Genomic DNA, 19,880 nt, shown 5'->3' with positions numbered 1-19,880 from the left:
GGTGGTGGTGGTGAAGCCTGGGCTGGAGGCATTCAGCAGCATGTCTTTTGGGACGGTGGTGTCAGCAGTGGATTCATCCTGGCAGCAGAGAATTTATTGAGTTTTTAACAAATGCTGGCGGGCCGCACAAGGCTGCTTGGGCCATGTGTTGGCATTGATACTTCTGGGTTAGATGGATTTGGCTCTGATTAAAGAATTCCTTGCTATTCTTTAAAATGATATTTTGAAGAAAATCAAGAATGAGTGTTAATCTCACTGCCACTTGCAGTTACAAGGCCCTTGGTTGTACAAAATGGGACAGGTTCCTGTTTAACTGCAAGGGAACCAGACTGTTCATATTTAATATCAGAAAGGTTGAAGAGAAGCAAGTCCATAGGGAGTATCCAGTCAGCGATAAATGTAGGTATTGTCTTTTCTCTAATCAAACAGGTCAATTTGGCCATCTCAGCAAGTTCTATCATCTTCGTCAACCATTCCTCCATTGTAGGTATTGCCAAATCTTTCCATCTTTGTGCATACAATAATCTCACTGTTATCATATACAAAAACGAAGTCCCATGACTTTTTTCCAACTGTTTATCCATCAGACCCAAGAGGAAAAGTTTTGGTTGCATATTAATCTTTAATTAACTGAGTTCTTGGGGGAAGGCCAAAAGGAGCATTTTGTCAGGATGATTCATCCCTAAAGTTTGAAATAAATAGTTTAGAATATCCAATTAGCATACTTAAAATTTATATAGGAGCTCAATACAATTTGTGAAATAAGTAAAAAGGCATTAGAAGGAAATAAACATACAAAATACTCTTGAAAGAAGAAACAATGTATAGAAATTTATGTTGGATGCCTCATCAGAAAAGACTGGGAAATTGGAACGTTTGATACTAGAAAACAGTGTAGAAATCATGGGCATATCAGAATTGGAAGGGGCCATTTAAGTCGTAGAATCTAACCTCCTAATCAGAGCAGGAATCCAAATTAAAGCAATCCTGTCAGATAACTATCCAGACTCTGGTTGAACACATTTAGCAAAGTAGAGCCATCATATCTTTTGGTTAACTGGGTCTAATGTAAACTACTGTTACCGTTGCATTTTTTCCCCCCTAACATTCAATCAAAATCTACCTTTCTTCAATCCATACTCTGGAATGACAGGGCATGGGTCTTGACCTTTTTCTCTGCGACATCCTTTCATGTATTGGTAGGTAATGACGGTGGGATCATTTGGACGTAGGACAGTCCACTTTTCTACTTTGTTGCAGGACAGGATTTATTGTACAGAAATAAACAATTTCCTTCCAAACAAAATGGGAAATAAACCACTTATTTTCTAAATCTTGTCTGTCTTTATATCTCTTTCTAAATCCTATTTGCTGTACATCTTCTATGAGTATCCTGTGAGTTCATGGTTATGAACTCATAGATAAACTTGTAAGATAAGATAAACTTACGTTTATTGGCTCTTGTTCCTTGTTTGCTTGCCACAAGCGTTAAAATCTCATCTCCAAAAAGTTTTTACCTGCCACAGATAATAATATCCTTGTGATTTCATTGTGGGAACATAAATTTACAGAGATGTCAACCATTGATTGATAACCCTAACCTATTTGGTTGGGGAAAAGAAGTGACACAGTGAAATAAGCGGACATAATCGATTGGTGCATGAAACTCATTGGCAGGTCAAAACCTTGTGGGTGAAAAAGGAACAAGAAATGGTTTATCTTATTCCTACAGCTTCTATGGGATTATCTACTCTAAATATTATTTACTCTATATCTTATTGTGTGAGCTTCTTACTATGACTGTATCTATGGTTTCCATGAGTTTCTACAAACTTTCTTTCCTCCTCTCCCCTTTTCTTTTTTACATGCAGGCTTGAATTGCCCATAATTGTGCTAATTAACAGGGTTTAGCTAGCCCTGTCCTTGGTCTTTCTTCCAGGGGTGGAGTGTGAGGAAACCAAGGTTCTTTTTCCTCCGCCTGCATTCTAGCCTCTCTTTAGCTATCCCAGGTTTGTCTGCCTTCATTGCTGGCTGGTGTTTTCCAGGCTTTGGGGATGGGTGCCTCTTGCTTCTGGCTTCAGCTGCTGCAGGGGCTTTGGCATCTTTCAGGATCTGGTTGGTAAGGGGAAAAGTCTGTTACCAGTGCTAGCTGGTTTCTGGTGCTGCTGGAGAAGTTGGCAGAGTTGCTGGGCTCCATTGGTGGCTGCTGCTGCTGCTGAATTAGCTCTAGCAGCTGCTGCTGCTGCTGCTGCTGCTGCTGCTGCTGCTGCTGCTGCTGCCGCCGCCGCCGCCGCCGCTGCTGCTGCTGCTGCTCCTCCTCCTCCTCCTCCTCCTCCTCCTCCTCCAGTTGCCCAGTGCATGCTGACTCCAATCCAGCACATTCACCCAGCCTGTTTTGTCCTGGGCATCTTTTGCTTTGCTCAACTGCCACCTGTGACTCTTGCCTGCAGGGTCATCCTTTCCTCCTCCTGCCCTCTCACATACCCACCTCCAAGTCTGGAAGGCTTTGCCTTTGGTAGCTGGAGTGTGAGTGTGGTCGCTCTAATGCACCAGCCTCCAAGTCCCAGAGGGAAGGAAAAGCCAAGGGCAAGAAGGGCCCACTCAGACCGCTGCAAGGCTCTCCTTCCCCAGTAGAATGCTGTCATCTCACCTCACCCTTTTCTTTTCATCGGTCCTTCAAGCTCCCCTTGCTGGAGTTAGTTTCTAATCCCCAACTGACCTCATTGACCTTTTCCGAACTTGTTTCAAAGTGGGATGCTTGGAAATATATATTTTATACCTCAAATGGTATAAAATTCTATTCAAAGCAGAATAAAGCAGAACTGTTAATTTCTGTGATTTGTGAACTCTATTTCTGATGCTGCAGTATGAAGTTACATTTGCTTTTATTGCAATCACGTTTTACTGCTGCCTCATATATGATTTTCAGTCAAGTAGTATAACAAAAGCTTTTGCACAGGTATTATTACCAAGACAGAAAGTTTCCTAACTTTGCATTTGTGTCTGTTAAACAGCATTCTGTTACTTCAGCCTGTTCTTCTAACTTAGCAAGTTGTTTTCAATTTTAGTTCAAAATTTATTTTAGAAGGTATTATCTACCTCAGCAATTTGTGTCATTTATAAGAAACATTGGGAGAGTGTTATTTCTGGATCCAAAATCCAAAGAAAGGATGGGAAACGTCTTACTTAACATTGAACTGCTATGTGCTAAAGAGCACATAAGGTCTACTAGATTTTTTTCCGTAAAGTCTCTCAGGTTGGTAATATAAAGATAAAAAATAATATAACTCTGACCCCTCTCCCCCACCCCTCAGATTGATATGGAGGTGAATAAAGAAAACTAGACCCACCTAAAGAATGTGAAGTGACACTAATTATCATCACACGGATTTGATAAAAGACTGTAACAAAAACTCATAGCAATCATAACAACAGTATCAGAAGCCTGCCAGAGAGGCATACGACTGTCAGATGGTACAGAAATGCTAAAGGAGGACAGGAGGATCGCAGGAAACCTGAATTAATTATTTAGGTTTTTCTCCACAATGAAAGACATATAATACTTCATACCTGAAATGGCTTTTACAGATAAGGTGTCCCAAGTGCTGGGTGACATAAAGGTGACAGAAGAAGAAGTTCTAGAATTTATTGGCAAATTACAAATTAACAAGTCACCTGATTTATATGATAATCTCTTGAGAGTTAAAGGAAAGAACTCATATGTGAAATTGCTGATATGCTAATATGCAAATGATAATATGCAAATTATCTCTGTAATCAGCCTCTATAATGGGATTGGAAAGCAGCCACTGGAACAATGATTTTTAAAAAGAGATCTAGAAGTGATCCATATAATTATAGGATAGTTAACTATTAATTAGAGGAAAGCATTATTAAACATACAGCAGAACAAGATTTGCTGAAGAAGTACCAACATAGCTGTATAAATGGATGTTGTGCATAATCTCTGGAAAAGTCTATAATGCAGAGAAAGGTGGAAAGAAGGAGAGGAAGAGGATGACCAGAGGCAAGGTAGATGGATTCAATTACAGCAGTGATAGGTGCACTGTTGGAAGACCTGACAAACAAGATTAGGAACAAATCCTCCTGGGGAAGATCTGACTGTGTGGTTCCTAAGAGTCAACTCCGACTTGATGGCACATAAGCAGTCAAAATGCTAAATCATCTAGCAGCAGCCTCCATGGCTGTGGAGTGGATCAGAAACGTAAAAAATTCAAGATGGCAGTCACAACAGCCCAGTCAAAGCCTTGCCACTTCGTTTGTGCATGCAATATTGATGCATATACAAAGGAGCCAGGGTTTCAGCTGTATAGTTGCGATTGCCATCTGGACTATTTTGAGCCCCTCTGGGGACACTAGTTAGCTTTTTTATTCAGCATTGTCAAATTCTAAGCAGGGAAGAGATTTTAGCTACTTGAAGCTCAATAGTTTAAATGCGTATGCAGCTGGACTTAATTTCAATCTCAGTGATTTTGTTTTGTTTTTATTAAAGGTGCAGTATAAAGTGTATCCTTGTTTTAAAAAACCAGTTGGTTGATTTCTGGCTACTGTATTTCAGTGTTATTAAATGTTCTTTTATTGTCTGGATCTTTGTAGCTCCATTTTGCACTCCATTACAACAATTTAGATCTTAAATGCAAATGAAAAATTTTATCCTATTTTTGCATGATCAGGATATAGACTGATTTTTTTAAAATTATACATAAATTGACCCTAGGTAAAGGTTTCCCTTGACATTAAGTCCAGTTGTGTCCGACTCTAGGGGGCGGTGCTCATCTCCGTTTCAAAGCCAAAGAGCCGGCGTTTGTCCGTAGACACTTCCGTGGTCATGCGGCTGCCATGACTGAACGGAATGCCATTACCTGCCCGCCAAAGCGGTACCTGTTAATCTACTCAAATTTGCATGTTTTCGAACTGCTAGGTTGGCAGGAGCTGGGACTAGCAACGGGAGCTCACTCCGTCACGCGGATTCGAACCGCCGACCTTTTGATCGGCAAGCTCAGCAGCTCAGCGGTTTAACCCACAGCGCCACCGTGTCCCTTAAATTGACCCTACTTAGTATTAAAAACTTGAATCTTTTGGAGTAGTTGCAAAAGATATAACACTAAGTATACAGGAAAGAAAATGTGATTGGAATAAAAAGTCTACATGTTGATCACTTCTGTGTATCTTGTTTAATTATTGATAAATACCTCCAAAGACCTAATTCTGTCCTTTTTTAAACACTTCCTTTTGGGTTTTGTAACCTCATTCTGCAAGCCACAGCAGAATGAGGTGATCCAGTGATCAGAGACTGCCATTCTTTTCACTGGACCTCTGACTGTTTGCTGTCATCTAGTGGCCTTCCAGAGTTTTGAAGTCCACTACATGATGTGCCTAATATTAAATGTATAAATATTTTTGAAGATAAACAATGCCAGCTTGCTCAATAGCATGAAGCTCTTCTACTCTCCCAGCTATTACTGTTTAATATAATTGTTTAAGTTTCTTCAAACTTAATTCAAACTTCTTTCCACTCTATTATAATATTGATTATAAGGGCTCAGTTGAGTTTAACAACATATGAGTAATATTTTTGAACGAAGATTATGCATTCCCCAAAATGTATTGATGACTACGGTAGAATAATCAAAACTCAAGTTTAACTAATGAGAGAGAGATAAGCTATATAATCACTCAGCATACCATAAGGTCTAGGAAAAAGAAAAGAAAAAAGAACATGTTCATAGATAGAGAAGGAACAATCCATTGAAGTATGAATGAGAAACTGGCTGATTTGGCCTTAGAACTTCAGAAATTCTAAGTTCAAATAAATGAGCTCAAGCTTAAATTTTCAGTGATGTCATCATGATTATAACATAGGGCTAGGGTTAAGATTAGGTTTCATGTGTTTTTGAACACAAAAAAACTTGAGAAGAGTTTAAAATTATTTGGCATAATTACATGAAAATGATACATATGAAGAGAAAGGATACAGTTCACACTCACAAACTAGATTTGAATATAGTGACAGTGAATACATTATTTCAAAATAAAGTAAAAAATACAATATATTGAAAAATTGAAGTATAAGAATAACATGACAAAAATAAACCCATCAGATCATGAAAGCAACAGCAAGCCAGAAGAGGAAGGAGAAAAATTAACCGGTGGATCTTTCATTTAAGATTTCAAATCAGAATAAAGTGGAATTGCTCAGAAAAGGGCTGTGTACCCTCACCAAGACATAGTCAATCACAAACCAGAACTGACACTTTCTTGTTTAGGAGAGCATTAAAGCTAAAATAGTATTTTAAAAATAGACCATCTACTCATATGGAGCCTTACCACATTTTCCATTCTAAATGTATATTTAACACTCCAGGAGCTCTATCAATTGATGTACAGACTTTTGAAGAATTGGTTTTGAAGGAATGAAAAAAATGAACAATTTATATTGGCATAATTATATACAGTAGAGTGAAATCTGAGACACTATGCCAGGTTGGCTAAGGACCCAGAGACTAGATCAGCTGAGTCAAAAAGAGCTATGGGAACTAAGAATAGATAGGATTATGAAAATGTCCTGTATAAACTATTATTAGAGAAAGGTTCATGTATATAGAAAGTGCAATGTTATCAGTAGAATAAAACATAGATCAACATAGAGGAAATTTTAATAATGGGATATATAAGACAAAATACTTACTTTAAATGCATGCACAACGCATGTATTCCAGCATTCTGTATTCTTCCCAAAATTAAAAAATGAGTACCCTGCCCCCCTTTGCCTATCTCTTCGATCTGGCAGGGTTGGCATGCTCCAGGTTCCATCAATTAAACCGTGCCTTCTATTTGGACCCCAGAAGCGTGCCTTTTCTGTAGCAGCGCCTGCCCTCTGGAATGAGCTTCACCCTGAAATTCGAATGGCTCCCACCCTACTGGTCTTTCAAAGGGCACTAAAGACCTGGCTCTTCACCCAGGCCTTTGGCAAGGATGACTGATGCCCTTTTCTTCCTTTCTGTTTCTCCCTGGGTTTGTTTTCTTTGCCATCATGGTTCTTTTGTCTTGCATTTTTTTTTGTGGGTTTTACCCTTAAATAAACTTCTCTAAACTTTTGTGAGATGGGCGGCTATATAAATTTGATAGAAAAACAAACAAACAAACAAACGAACATGCATACATACATACATACATACATACATATATATATATATATATATATATATATAAATAAATGTTTTTAATAATTGTAAACTACCCAGAGTTGCTGGGAATCAGTGTATAAATTTAATAAATTATTATTATTTATTATTTCAGACTGTCTAAATTCATGGTTCTAAATATGGGGAAAGAGTGAATGTTGCCCCTCTTTTACAATATTGAAACACGGGATCAACCATTAAAAAATAAATTGAGGGAGATTTAGAACTGAGAAAAGAAAACATTTCTCAGTAACATAATGATACTCTTGATTTTTACTATCAGCTGTGGTTATTCTCACTTACTCCTTTTAAAAGGAAACTGGACCAATTCATAGAGAACCAGGATATCAAAGGCTACTCATCTTGATGGCTGTTCCAGTAAAGCAGTGTGCTTTCTTAAACCCTTTTTACAACAACTGGGTATGCTACATATTCTGGATTTCATTGACACACTACATCTTTCTCTTTTTCTCTCTGACATATTTAGAATTTCCAGTCAAAATAGTTTTCTTTTCCATATTAAAAATATAAAGCCACAGTTGATTGTTTTGCAGGGGATCCCTAAATCCATGTAGAAATATACAGTGTTATGAAAGTGAATGCTTCTGAAGTGATCATAATTAATCAAATTAGCTAATATGAAACCTATTATTTTTATGTTTCCAGGTACTCCACTTTTGGTTAGAAGGAGTAGTGATCCAGCTGTGGGACAGCCAGCTGACTTTGTAGCAGGAACTTCATATGCTAATCACCATATTCTGAAGACCTCTGTGTCAGTAGGTATCTTGTGCTTCAAAATTCTGACATTGTTCCTAGCAGTATTAGAATTCTTAGAAATCTAGGGGTTGATAAGCAATTTATATTCTATTAGGCTTTGTTATAATTACCCAAAGACTGATGGGTGACTTTTGGCAAAGATTCTTGCACAAACTTCTGGGGCAATTTCCCCAGTTTATTTGAGTCCTGTATGACAAAGTTTCTCTGTCCTAGAGAAGGAGAATGGAAGAATGGTATTTGTTGTGAAGCTACTTTTTTGCTTACCTTACTATTCCTGAGTAATAACTTGGATGCAAAATACTTTAGGCAGAGTTCTAGTAATGTGTTTTCTTAAACCAGTTTTATAACAACTGGGTATGCTACATGAAAAACTGCTCCTGAGATTTATGAAAATTCTAAGGTCTGTATGATATGGAGAGCTATAGCTGTGTATATGTGGATACACCTGAAAGAAGCAGAAATAAGAGATGAATTTTGAAGACATATGCTGAGAAGAACGTCTGATATTTCTTCTATTTTGTATATACATGTGTGTTATGCAAGCACTGTTTTTCATCTCAATAGAATGCCGAAAATTCTAGATGCTATGAAAAAAATCACTATCACATAAGTTAAACATCTCCAGTGTTTCTGTTCAGTAAGATGTTACTGAAATGAGAATATTTACTTTTCACAGCAGTTTCACATAGCTATTAATGTAGCAGCTGCATTTGGTTCCAACTGGCACTTCTAGTTACATGTATACGCAAAAGGACATCTACATAAATGAGTACATGCTAAACATTTTGTTTATTTGATGTAACTTATTGTTACCTATATTAAGTTTGATTAAATTTAGGTGAATTAAAACTTAAATAAGAGGATTTTAATTGTTATTCTGGCAGTCGTACTTGCTACTGAAATCCAGACTATTTGTATTTTTGGATTATATTTAGTGGTAGTTTCTGCAAAATGCTGAATTTGGTTCATGACTCAATGTACAGTTGCCAAAATATACTTCAAACAAAGATTTAATAATTTTGCAAGAACTTAAAATGAAAATAGACTTAAACACAGAGGAATTCTTTCAATATCATAGTGAATAGATGATCATGAAATTAAGGCAGTCTCAAGTAGAGCTTGATTCCTGCTGATTACATGGAAATATCCATGATATTTTCTTAGCAATAATATGGCATAACTTCTTCCAAGATTTTTTTCAACTTCCTGGTCTAGTCTATAGCACTGCCATTTTCTTGTGGTATCCTATTCAAGTATAAACCAGATTTGATCCTGTTAGTTGGTTAGATCATCCTAAGTTTAGATGCTGCTGCTTGAAGTGCATTTGAAACAGTACTATAGTGAGAAAACTTTTTAAAATATATCTAATAATAGGAAAAAATAAGAAAGCTGCAAATCAAATAATAAAAGATATAAATCAATGACAGGAACAACATAAAAGAAACCACCCTGTAAATATGGATATATATGAACCAATCTGAAAGTTAAGAAAACAATGTATTTAATGGATCATAAAAAGCAGATAAATTCATAGTTTTCATTAAATAAAGATCCTTTGAAAAGGTAGCCAAACATGGTAATTCATTAGATTGACAATTAGAAAAAAAAGCCAAACCAGAATGTAATATGTATGGTATAATTAATTCTTCCAATTAAATGAGTAGTATTAGGGATTAATAAATGAAAAAATATATAAGCATTAATGGAAAACTATAATAATTACTATAAACTGAGGAAATAAAGAACTTTTAAAAATAAGTTACAGGTACAAATTCTTTTAGGAGGATATTGTCAATCTAATTGTAAAATATAGGAGTATTACCTAGAAAAAATAGTCAAATTTAAAAAAAAGGATTCAAAACTATAGAGTAAAATAGAATTATTACCCAAATTAATAAAAATATAGAGCAGAGAGAATTCCAGAGCCTTGGAATCAAGGAAAAAGTTTATACTATTAATTTCAAGGAATAGACCAGCTTTCAGTGCAGATGATAAAATCAATGAAGGTCTTTTAGCAAACAGATTCAATAATCTAATTGGTAACTACACAAATATTAGGCTGGATTGAGTAAACAAAGATAATTAATTGATAATAATAGAACTCACCATATTATTAATAATGCACATATAAGTAAAGAAATCCACTTTGGAACTTTCTGGGATGCTGCAGAAGCAGTTAATAGTCAGATGAGTATTCTTGTTTGACAAGGTCCCTTTATAAGTTACCACAACTTACTAAATTGATTGAGACAACCTGTTCCGCAGTTTTAGCAAAGTAACCAGTAAATAGGTGATTAGCTATGAATTTAATGTGTGGAAAAGTTTATCATTCTCCTCTCTGTTGTTTGCTTTTGTCACTGAGTTATTTACATAATGCTGTAAGTAAGGAACTTAATATTTTTCCACCTGCTTAATGACCATTTGGTCAGTGACTGTTTGAAGTTACAGTAGTGCTGAATGAATGGTACTTATGCAGGCCCCCGAAGTTTCAGCCGTTGCAGTGCCTCCATGATCACGTGATCAAAATTTGGGTGCTTGGCAGCCCACCTGCATTTGTAACCACAAGGTGCACTTCAACTTCCCCCACTTGCCAATCTCCTCCCATCTCTGTCCTTTTAGCCGCCTTGCACTCCACTGCCCTGTGCTCTGCCCCTGCCACCCTGTGCTCCCCTAAGCAATGCAGTCATGTGATGTCACCCTTTATGACCACATCGCTTAGCGGTGGAAATTCCGGTTCCAGTTACCATTGTTAACCAAGGACTACCAGCATGGCCCAAACAAGGAAGTCTGCAGTAAGCTGAGATGTCATCAAAATGACAACATTGACCTTGATGTCACAATGCAGGCTCTGTCTCTTACATACTTGTGTATGATGTCATAACTCAAGTACAAAAGTATCACAATGTCATGATACATGTTTTGTCATTTGCTCCCTCCCTTGCTCTTCTGTAGATGCCCATAGACCCAAATAGAAATAATTTTGCAGATAGTATTACAGTACTATTGGAGTACCTTCATAAACTTGTGAGAGAAAAATGTGAATTATTTCTCTCTGAAAACTAAGCAAGCAAAAATATTTTGTAAATTTAACTTTTTAAGATGAAATACACATAGCACTACAATAGTTTTTTTAAAACAATTAAAAATCGATTTCAGTAAGTTTTGAATAAGATGTCTCAAAGCTAAATTATCTGATGATATTAGAAAGCTGAGAAAAATTAGTTATGATTTAAATTGAATACTAAGGTGAAAATAGAAGAAATAAATTTTAACATAATCCTAAATGCATGTCATGCGCTGCCTGCCTCTGAATAATACTCAGACACTGGTTCGATGGATCAGGCTCTGGTTTATTCACAGCGCAGTTACAGCGTCGGAAGAAAAAAGCTGAGAGTGACAGGAGCGCGTCGGTGCGGGGTTTAAATACCCCGCGCCGGTCAGCGCCCCCTCACTCGCGGTCACGTCACCCCCCTTTGTCCAATACGTTGCCCTGCCGGTGGGTGAGGGGTTGTGAGGCCCCGCTGGCGTTCCGGGATCGCCCATCATCGGGTTTTCTATTCATCCGGTGATTGCTGTCAGCTGGGCGATCTCCGTTGTATTGGCGCTGATGGCTTGGGTGTGCTCCGTGATCCGTTTAGTTATTGTTTGTTGGCCGTTAGTCGTTGTGAGTTGATGGCTACTTATCTTGAGCCCCTTCTCCTGTTTCCTTGCTATTGTCATGTGTGCCATTGCGCTGATGACTTCAGCTCAACGGCACTCATGACATACTGCCCCCTGTCCGAATAGTGCTCCCCCCCGGTTTTCTGGTTTTTTTTTTTTGGTTTTTTTTTTGAAATTCCCGCCGGAGTAGTTGTCGCCCCTCCCTTTGCTCCTCCCTCTACCACGTGCCTTCCCAGGGTGTGTCCATGGTGCGCATGCCCGGGTCACGTCCTGGCGTGCGCATGCTCCAGCCACACCCTGTTTGTTTGGCTCAGTTCGGCGAGGAGAGAGGCGTGGCTGGTCGGGTGCTTATCAGCTCCAGGTAGGGCCCTTCTTTTTTTTTCATTTAAAGTGCGTCGCCTTTGTTGTATCTCCTGGGCGTTGCCCCCAGGTTGCCCTGTTGACTTGCTTGCCACTCCCCCGCGGCCGGGGGGCGGGGGGAGGGTGCTGGCGAACGCTTGTCACCACCTCGTGGGCCCGGGGCGGGGGGAGTGAGTCCCAGGGGGGGAGGTCCACCCAAGTCGCGGGCTTGGGGGGGCCCTTTCCCTTGGGGCACGGGAGGCGGGGGGGCCTACGGGGGGGGGTTTGGCTTGCTGACCTTGGTTGTGGCTTGTCGGGGTATGCCCGGTGAAATGCTCTGGTTAGGTCAGGCGCGTTAACGTTGTGCACCGCCACCCATTCCGGGTGGGGGAAGTGTTTCCACCTGACCAGATAGTGTAGAGTTCCTCGTTGCTTGCGGGAGTCGAGAATGTCCCTTATCTCGAAGTGGTGTTGCCCGTTGATCATCACCGGTGAGGGCTGTGGCGTGCTTGGGTGCCATCGGGAGGTGGTTGCCGGTTTCAGGAGGCTGGTGTGGAACACCGGGTGGAGTCTCCGTAGGTTGTGTGGCAGGTCCAAGCGTATTGCTACCGGGTTCACTATTTGGGTGACTCGGAACGGCCCGATGTACTTAGGCCCCAGTTTTTTCGAGGGTTGGGTTGACTTTAGGAACTTGGTGGATAGGTAGGCCATATCCCCCGCTTGGAATGTCGGTTGTTGGCGCCGGTGCTTGTCGGCCTGCTCTTTGTAGGCTGCCTGTGCCTCCTTCAGCGCCGCCGTGATTATTGGCCATGCTTCCGCGATCTTCCGTCCCCAGTCGCTAGCGTCCACCTGGGGTTCCGGGGGTTGAGGTAGCTCCGGTATGGGGACGAAGTCGCGCCCCGAGACTACTTCGAACGGAGTTTTCCCCGTGCTCGTGTGGACGGCGTTGTTGTATGCGACTTCAGCGAACAGGAGCAGTTCAGCCCAGTCGTCTTGGTGGTAGTTAGTATATGATCGTATGAATTGCTCTAAGGTGGCATTAAGAACCTCTGTGGCTCCGTCCGTCTGGGGGTGCCAGGCCGTAGATAGGGCCTGTTGGGTCCCCGTCAGCTTTAGGAAGGCCCGCCAGAATTTGGAGGTGAACTGTGTGCCCCTGTCGGTCACCACACGTGCGGGACATCCGTGTAGCCTGTACACGTGGATGAGGAAGAGTTTGGCTAGCTGTTGTGCGGATGGGACCGACGTGCAGGGGATGAAGTGGGCCTGCTTTGAGAAGTAGTCCTTCACCACCCAAATGGCCGTTTTCTTCTGGCTGGGTGGGAGGTCCACTATAAAATCCATAGAGATTTCCTCCCATGGGCGGGAGGGTTCTGCCACCCGTTGTAATAGCCCCGCGGGTTTGCCTGGTGCCCGTTTGGCCCTAGCGCACGTTGGGCAGGACGCTACGTAGGCTTTTACGTCTCGCCTGAGCGCGGGCCACCAGAATTGACGCCGTGTTAGGTGTAGGGTCTTGAGGAACCCAAAGTGTCCCGCTTGTTTGGCGTCGTGTGACCTATGCAAGATCGCCTGGCGTTGCGAGTCCGGGACGTAGATTCTGCCTTCCCCCCATGCTAGGTCCTGTGCCATCGTTACCTTGTCGGGGTTTGCCAGGAACCAGGGGTCGGTTTTGAGGGCGGCGGCGAGGTCCGTGCGCATTCCCCCTGGTAGTTGCGGTTGGCTTCTTCCGGTCGCCGGTTGTCCCGCCGTCGGCTGCGCCGTAGAGTCGAGCTGCCTCCGCGCGCCGCTCCGGGTGGTCACGGCCATCCCCAGTTGCGAGGCGGATAGGACCGTCCCAATGGTGTCTGGGGCGGGCTCTTCGTCTTGGGGCAGTCGGGAGAGGGCGTCGGCCAGGAAGTTCTTTTTGCCCGGCATGAACTTCAGCTGGAAATTAAAGCGGCTGAAGAATTGGGCCCATCGGACCTGTTTTGGGCTAAGGCGTCTGGGCGTTCATAGGGCCTCGAGGTTCCGGTGGTCGGTCCAGACCTCGAATGGTTGGGTGGCTCCCTCGAGTAGGTGTTGCCATGTCTCTAGCGCTGATTTCACCGCGAAGGCTTCTTTCTCCCAGATGTGCCATCGCCTTTCTGTCTCGGAGAACTTCCTTGACAGGTAGGCGCATGGTTTCAGGAGTCCCGTGGGGTCTTTCTGTAGCAGGATGGCCCCCAGGGAGAAGTCTGAGGCGTCGGCTTGGACCACGAACGGCCGTTCTGGGTCCGGGTGCGCGAGGATTGGCTCCGTAGTGAACAGCGCTTTCAGCTTGTTGAATGCGGTCTGGCACGCGGGAGTCCAATTCAGCACTGTGCCCGGGTTCTTGGCGCGTCGGGTGTCCCCCACCCCTTTGGTTTTGAGGAGGTCCGTTAGGGGGAGGGCTATCTCTGCGAACCCCCGGGCGAATGACCTGTAAAAATTCGCGAATCCGAGGAAGCTCTGTAGTTGGCGTCTGTTGCGGGGGCGCTCCCAGTTTAGCACCGCCTCGACTTTTGCGGGGTCCATTTCTATGCCGTCCCCGGAGATTCGGTACCCCAGGTAGTCTAGGCGCTCTTTGTGAAACTCGCACTTTGTAGGCTTGGCATAGAGTTGCGCCCTTCTGAGCTTGTCGAGGACTTGCCTGACTAGGGTCACATGTTCCTCGTGCGTTTTTGTGTAAATAAGGACGTCGTCGATGTAGACCAGGACCCCTTTGAACAGATGTTCATGCAGTACCTCATTGATGAGCTGCATGAACACCCCAGGGGCCCCCGCGAGTCCGAAGGGCAGTACTTTGTACTGGAAGGCGCCTAGGGGGCAGTTGAACGCCGTCTTCCATTCGTCCCCCTCCCTGATTCGGATGCGATAGTACGCCTCGCGAAGGTCCAGTTTGGAAAAGACTTTGCCCGTGGACAGGTGGGCGAGCATGTCCTTCACCAGGGGTAAGGGGTATTTGTTGGACAGGGAAGCCGCGTTTAGGCCCCGGTAGTCGGTGCAGAGCCGTAGGGTGCCGTCTTTCTTCTCCCGGAATAAGACGGGGGCTCCGACCGGTGAGCATGCTGGCTCTATGAATCCCCTGTCTAGGTTTTTATCGATGAACTCCCGGAGGGTTGCCATCTCCTTCGGGGTCATCGAGTAGATCTTTGGTCTAGGTAAGGGGACGTCGGGCAGTAGGTCGATCCGGCAATCCGTCTTGCGGTGTGGGGATAGTTGGTCAGCTTCTGCCTCTCCGAAGATCCCGGAGAAGTCGGCGTATTGTTCCGGTAGGTCTGCTGTGGTAGCGGCATTGTCTTGTGTAGTCGCCTCCGCTCGTCCTACAGTGGGGTTGGTTCTGCCCGCTGGAACTGGTGCTCGATACTCGCCGTCGCCGAATGTGAAGGTGCGGGTCTCCCAGTTGATGCGCGGGTTGTTTGTCGCGAGCCATGGCATCCCCAGGACTGCAATGGGCCGTCCGATGTGAGTGACGACGAACGATGTGCGCTCGGTGTGAGTGCCCATTTGCAGGGTGACCGGCTCGGTTTGTAGCGTGGCTGGTTTCCCTCCCGCTGTGGAGCCGTCCAGCTGGTGGAATGCCAGCGGCGTGGGGAGGGGGAAGCAGCGGAGGTCGAGTTTGGCGACTAGGTCGGGGTGGATGAGGTTTTTTGAGCACCCCGAGTCCACTAGTGCCGCGGCCGTGGTGGCTCCGTTGCCGGCAGAGAGTTTGATTGCCGCCATTATTACGGGGCTTTCGTCGTTCCGTCGAGGTGGTCCGCGCTGCTGTCCCACCGCCTGCCTCGCCACGCATTTCAGGGCAGGCGGGGAGCTTTTCCCGCCGGCTGGTCGGGGTCTGCGTTATCCTCTTCCCCCCAGTAAGCGTCCCAGCCTTCCTCTGGTGTCGCTGTGGCCACGGTCATTCGGCGGTGAGGGGGCGGCCCCAGGTTGGGTGGTTTGGGGCTAATTTTCGGGGTGGGTTTGGGCGCACTGGTCGGCGGTCGGTTGGCGAAGCAATCCACCGTCTTGTGCCCTAATTTGCCACACCTCCCGCAGGGCTCCCGATTGAATTTCTTTTTTGGGTATATGGGGCCGGCCATCCCCACGTGTGGTGCGGGTACCTTTTTTCCGGCATAGTTTGTGTCTTCCGTGGTTGTCATGAGGAAGGTGCGGTGCGCGTGTTCGGCTTTCCCCGCGAGGTGGATCCACCCGTGTAGCGTTTCTGGGTCGTCGCGGTAGAGGGCCCATTGGAGAATGTCGCGATTGAGCCCCCTTTTGAACATTTCCAGCAGGGTGGTCTCGGACCAGTCGCTGACCTTCCCCGCGAGGGCTTTGAACTCCAGGGCATAGTCAGGGACCGTGCGTGTGCCCTGTTTAAGTCTTTGGAGTGCGCTTTTCGCCCTTACTTTGGCTAGGGGGTCTTCGAAGTAGTTTTTCATCTCATTGATGAAGGCAGGGAAGGTGGCGAGGGCGGGGGAGCTGGACTCGTACAGTTGGACGTACCAGTCCGCCGCCCTGTCTTGTAGTTTGATCGCCACGGCGGCGATCTTGTCGGCCTCGGAATCATAGGAGTGTCCATGCCTCCCCATGAACTCCCTAGCGTTCGTTACGAAGAACGAGAGTTTCGTGGGGTTCCCATCGAAGAAGATGGGGAAGTCCTTTGGGGCCCGGGCGTTTTGCGCGGCCCTGCCTCTCGCTTCCCGGTCTGTGGTGTCCGCCTGTGCCGTCTGCTGACCCTCCGCTGGCCCGTGGGGGTTCGGTGCTTCGCTCGGGGTGTGGGCCTGTGCGGGGACGTCGTTGGGTGGCGCGGGGGGCATAAGCGACTGGAGCATGGTCCGGAGTTCCGTCAGTTGAGCCCGCATGGCTGCGAGTTCAGCTCGTGCCTCCTCGTCCACAGCCCGCGCCGCCGCTGGGGCCGGTTCCGTTGGTGTGTCAGCGGGGGTGGGTTGCCGGCGGGGTTCATCCTCCCTCTGCCGCTGGTCCGCTTCCTCCGCCGTCTGCTGGGTGTCTCCATCGTCCTCCTCCATGTTGACCGCCGTTGGGCTGTCGCTCCACGCCCGTTGCTGGGGTGCGATGTGGGGCGCGGGGTCCTCCGCTGGTTTTGGAAGGCGTGCTGCTCCCTCCCGCGGTCGGGTTGCCTCCGTCGCCATCTCCCCTTGGGGTTGGAGCTGAGGCTCGGGTCGGGTGGGGTGGGCGTCCATGGCTCCGGGAGTCCGCGGTGCGTCTGGCCTTGGTCGGTCCTCCTCTGTCTCTTGCCGCGCGGCTCGCCCTCCTTGCCCGCGCCGCTCCGGCTTCATCTTGCTGGTCTTCTCGCCGTCTACTCCTCCCGCGGCTCGTTGTCGTCCGGTGGGGCTCGGCGAGGCTGAGTTTATGACTCTCAGCTTTATGTCATGCGCTGCCTGCCTCTGAATAATACTCAGACACTGGTTCGATGGATCAGGCTCTGGTTTATTCACAGCGCAGTTACAGCGTCGGAAGAAAAAAGCTGAGAGTGACAGGAGCGCGTCGGTGCGGGGTTTAAATACCCCGCGCCGGTCAGCGCCCCCTCACTCGCGGTCACGTCACCCCCCTTTGTCCAATACGTTGCCCTGCCGGTGGGTGAGGGGTTGTGAGGCCCCGCTGGCGTTCCGGGATCGCCCATCATCGGGTTTTCTATTCATCCGGTGATTGCTGTCAGCTGGGCGATCTCCGTTGTATTGGCGCTGATGGCTTGGGTGTGCTCCGTGATCCGTTTAGTTATTGTTTGTTGGCCGTTAGTCGTTGTGAGTTGATGGCTACTTATCTTGAGCCCCTTCTCCTGTTTCCTTGCTATTGTCATGTGTGCCATTGCGCTGATGACTTCAGCTCAACGGCACTCATGACAATGCATAAGTTATATACAGTCAAAATGGTATCATCTTGATTCCTTTATTTTTGTTCATATTTTTTGGTGCTTGATTATATCACATAGTGAAAAATCTGGGCAACAGATTTTAAATAACTTTAGCAGGACAGAAGCTCTAGGATTAGAGCTAATACTATGTATCTACAAGAAAAAAGATGTTTAGTAATCCCAAATTTATTGAAACATTATGATGCTGTTTTTCAAAACATGGGATAAATATAAGGAAAAAATTAGAACAGATATGTACTGAATGCTTTGGCTTCAGTCATTTTGGACATTGAAACTATTTTGGGAAGATCAAACACAAGATTTTGGAACTTTGAAGTTTTATCAAGACAAGAAATATTTAGGTCCTTTTTATTTAAATATTGTCAAACAAAACTTTTATTCTTAGACATATTAGAGCAGAGAATTAATTTATATTTAGAGAAGCAAAAAGTTTGTTGGTTAGAAATTATGTTTAATTATTATGGAAAGAAGCTTTGGAATTATAGTATTGTACTTGAATAGAAATAGAAAAAGGTGTACTCATTTGATTAAGTAACTGTATTTAGATATCTCTGCATGTTAAAATCTTAAATAAAGTCTAAAACCTGGGACAATAATGCCAGACTATAGTCAGCAGCACCATATCACTCAATAGCCTGGTATCAGGTTTGTCCTAAGGTAGCACTGGAAATTTAAATGCTTGGTGCTGATTGTAATTTAAGAGGGAAGGTATTCCAACCAGGATATTCAATGTTCAGAATATCTCTGTCGAATTACCATGTAATGAATCCAGTATCCTCAAAAAAGTTTTCCTGCTAGATTTGACTAGAGCTGACAGAGAGACACACTATTAGATAACTGGGCACTAAGTCATATAGGGCTTTGTACCGTATTGAATGTCACCAGGTTGCAGGCAATGCAGCGCCTTCAGGATCAATGCTGCATGCTTATGTGTGGCCATCCTGTTGAACAAGCTAACTCTGGCATTTTGCACTAGCTGCAGCTTCTTGGCCTGCTTCAAGGGTAGTTCCATGTACAACTCATTGCAATATCCAATCTTGAGACTATAGCTACATGGATCACAGTGGCCATGTTACCCTAACCTTAGCTGGCAAACCAGTCAGAAAAGGTAAAATTCACTTTGTTCCATAAAGTCAGTTGTGCCTTCATTCACAGTGTAGAAAGTAAGGAAGATGACCTTGATAGAGATAGGCCAGATCCATTACCAAAGTGACAAAGGGAAAAACATGGCTTAAGCCCAAAATAAGAAGAAGGCATGTGCAAAAGCAGACACCTCCCTAATTCACATGGAGGGGGGAAGCACAGTTATACTTGCAAAATTCTGTTACTACAGCCAATATTAATGAACATAGTTTTAGCCTATATGTGGAGTTGATTTCTTGGTTTGGTCCACATAGTGGAGCTGACACATACAGTAGTGATAGAACTGTAATTATTGTTAGCTCTCATCTCATTTGAATTATGATTCAGTACCAGTCTAAATCAAGTAATCTCCATAATTTCTGGACAAGGAAACTGCTTGCCTATAGTGCATATGCCTTGTCTGGATTAAGCCACATGATAGGTAAGATAATGTGTTCTAACTCATGTTCAATCATCTCAGTAAGATTTCTACCCCTGCATACTATCTGTCTCCCAAGCTGGTTCATTGCCTGTAGGTTCTCTGAGAACCAGGAGGACCTCTGGGCTCTGTAGTGCCACTTATAGGTCAAGAAGATGCTTGGGCAATTGTATCAACAGCCTGAATTGACTCACAGTTCCATAGATCTAAAGGTTTACAGAATCACCATCTTTGTCACCAGGAAAATCTCCCTGAGTTGGTTATTTTAGTAGGTTCTTCAACCCCAAAGGCAGATGAGATGATCATCAGTTCAACCCTCATCAGAAATTGAACAGACTATGACAACATGGGGATTACAAATTATAAATCCCTCCACTTTCAATCTACCCTTTTCATATCCTGGCACCAAGTCTAGATCAAGAGTATCCTTTATGTTGGTCCAGCAACTTATTGAGACAGCTCCAGTGTTGTG

General features: G+C 44.4%; 1 protein-coding gene across 1 annotated transcript in view; it reads left to right on the top strand.

Annotated features, from left to right (window-relative positions):
* The window catches only part of PARD3B (par-3 family cell polarity regulator beta), a 569,932-nt gene that overhangs the window by 113,097 nt on the left and 436,955 nt on the right, over window positions 1-19,880 (top strand). Inside the window, exon 4 of the mRNA XM_063317964.1 lies at window positions 7,872-7,981. Coding sequence (XP_063174034.1) covers window positions 7,872-7,981 — 110 coding nt within the window. The remainder of the gene's footprint in view (window positions 1-7,871; window positions 7,982-19,880) is intronic.

Source organism: Candoia aspera, chromosome 1 (assembly GCF_035149785.1).
Source record: "Candoia aspera isolate rCanAsp1 chromosome 1, rCanAsp1.hap2, whole genome shotgun sequence".
Taxonomy (NCBI): Eukaryota; Metazoa; Chordata; class Lepidosauria; order Squamata; family Boidae; genus Candoia; species Candoia aspera.
The sequence above is the reverse complement of the archived record's forward strand: the minus strand, read 5'-3'. Positions and strand labels throughout refer to the sequence as shown.